Source organism: Octopus bimaculoides, chromosome 12 (assembly GCF_001194135.2).
Source record: "Octopus bimaculoides isolate UCB-OBI-ISO-001 chromosome 12, ASM119413v2, whole genome shotgun sequence".
Classification (NCBI taxonomy): Eukaryota; Metazoa; Mollusca; class Cephalopoda; order Octopoda; family Octopodidae; genus Octopus; species Octopus bimaculoides.
This window is the reverse complement of record NC_068992.1, coordinates 38,316,449-38,318,232: the sequence shown is the minus strand read 5'-3', so window position 1 is coordinate 38,318,232 and position 1,784 is coordinate 38,316,449. Positions and strand designations below refer to the sequence as shown.

Genomic DNA, 1,784 nt, shown 5'->3' with positions numbered 1-1,784 from the left:
CCTTTTTTTTTTTTTTTTGTAAAAAAATTAAACTGTAAACATTTTATCATTGAACATGTGTCTGGCATGGGTTGGATGGTGAAGCAGATCATAACAAGCCCTAAGACTGCATTGAGCTCCAGTGTCTGATATGGTAGGCTTTCTATTACTGGATGGCCTTCAGCAAGTACTGGGTGCTTTTTCGTGGCAACAACACTTAGTGAAGTTGCCAAATAACTTGCAACAGAGTGAGGATACAGTATTGAAGGTGGCTTTGTGCCAGTGTGATAGAGGGACGGAACAGATGCCTTGCTGCAGAGGAGCAATAAGAATGTTTGAGGTCTGTGTTAGATGGTTGAAATTATCCAGTTCATGCAATAGTAATTTAATGTCCATCTTCCATCCCTGGCATGGGTTGTCAGGAACTGGTCAGCCAAAGGACTGCACCAAGCTCCACTCTCTAATTTAACATGTTTTTTATGACTGGATACCCAACCGCTTTACAGAGTGAACTATCAATCAAAAAATAAATTTAACCCTTTAAAGCATCCAAACTGGTCGTATCAGGCCCTAATTAATATTCTGCTTGTTTTATAGCCAAACCAGCCAGATCCAGCCTCACACACCTACCCTACAATGTCGTTCTCAAAAGAAATAATCACATTATTGAACTCTCAAAGCTACAAGATATAATGCATGATTAATTCAAAGCAGTGTGACTAAATAAGCATTGCATTTGATGGAATACTCTGAATGCTAAACAGTTGATGCATCAATAATAGTTTTTTCATTTTGTATTTTAGAGAAATTCTTGGCTGAGACCACTTGTCCACAGAATATAAAGATGGAGAATGCTGATGTAAAACAGGAATGTATTTTTGCTTACAAGAGAATTGCTGCCAATATAGCTTGGCCTCATCACTGGCAAACAAGCTGAAAAAAAATCCCCAAAAAAACTGGACTCTATTTTTTGATCTGAAATTGTTTCACTTAAATATTGTCAGCATCCATAATGGAGTGATAGGCATGGAAAGTTATTAATGTGTTTTATACAACAGAAACTGGTGGTGGGGATATCAATTCCCTTCAGTTTCTCTGGAGATCTCCATCATGGAAACAGAAACAACTGACTCATTGAGCTTCAAAGAATTGTATCAATTCTATATTTCATCTGCCTTTTCCTCCTGTATTCCCCCCAAATTGTCCAAATATCTGCCCCCTCTCCTCACTCGCCCTTTTAACAAATAAGTCTTTCATAATATTCCCTTATTTTTGTTTTAATTCCAAAGTGAAGTTTAATAAATGAAATGGATTGGTTAATGGAATTAAGGAAGGAGGAAGGATTGTCAATGAAGTTCCACTCCCCCTCCCTCAGTTGTATCTTCTCTCATAACATACTCTCTTCAAAATGGAGAAGCTGGTGTTTTAAAATGGCCATCCAGCTGTAAAACGATATGCCAAACACCACAGTCTGCAATTTACCATTATCCAATCTATGGAAATATTTGTAACAATAAAAATAGAAAAAATGGTTTCAAAACCATGAAAAAATACAAAGAAATCCTGTTTCTATTCAAAATTATTTGATTTAAAATTTTTAAAAAATTATGAAACCAAAGTTTCTGATAGGAATTTCTGAAAAGCTATATTTATGTAAAGATTAAATCTAGCTCAAAGTTATACTTTTGCAATTAGCATTAGTTTTTATACGATCCTAAATTTAAATCTTATATAAAAATATTTTGAATTTAAAAAAAATTTATAAACAAGTAACAGTAAAAGAGCTATATATATATATATATATA

The 1,784-nt window shown here is 34.3% G+C and overlaps 1 protein-coding gene across 1 annotated transcript in view; it reads left to right on the top strand.

Annotated features, from left to right (window-relative positions):
* LOC106875870 (uncharacterized) overlaps window positions 1-1,540 on the top strand; it is an 86,848-nt gene extending 85,308 nt beyond the window's left edge. Inside the window, exon 18 of the mRNA XM_052972036.1 lies at window positions 783-1,540. Coding sequence (XP_052827996.1) covers window positions 783-916 — 134 coding nt within the window. The 3' untranslated portion in view covers window positions 917-1,540. The remainder of the gene's footprint in view (window positions 1-782) is intronic.
* Window positions 1,541-1,784: the final 244 nt, after the last annotated feature.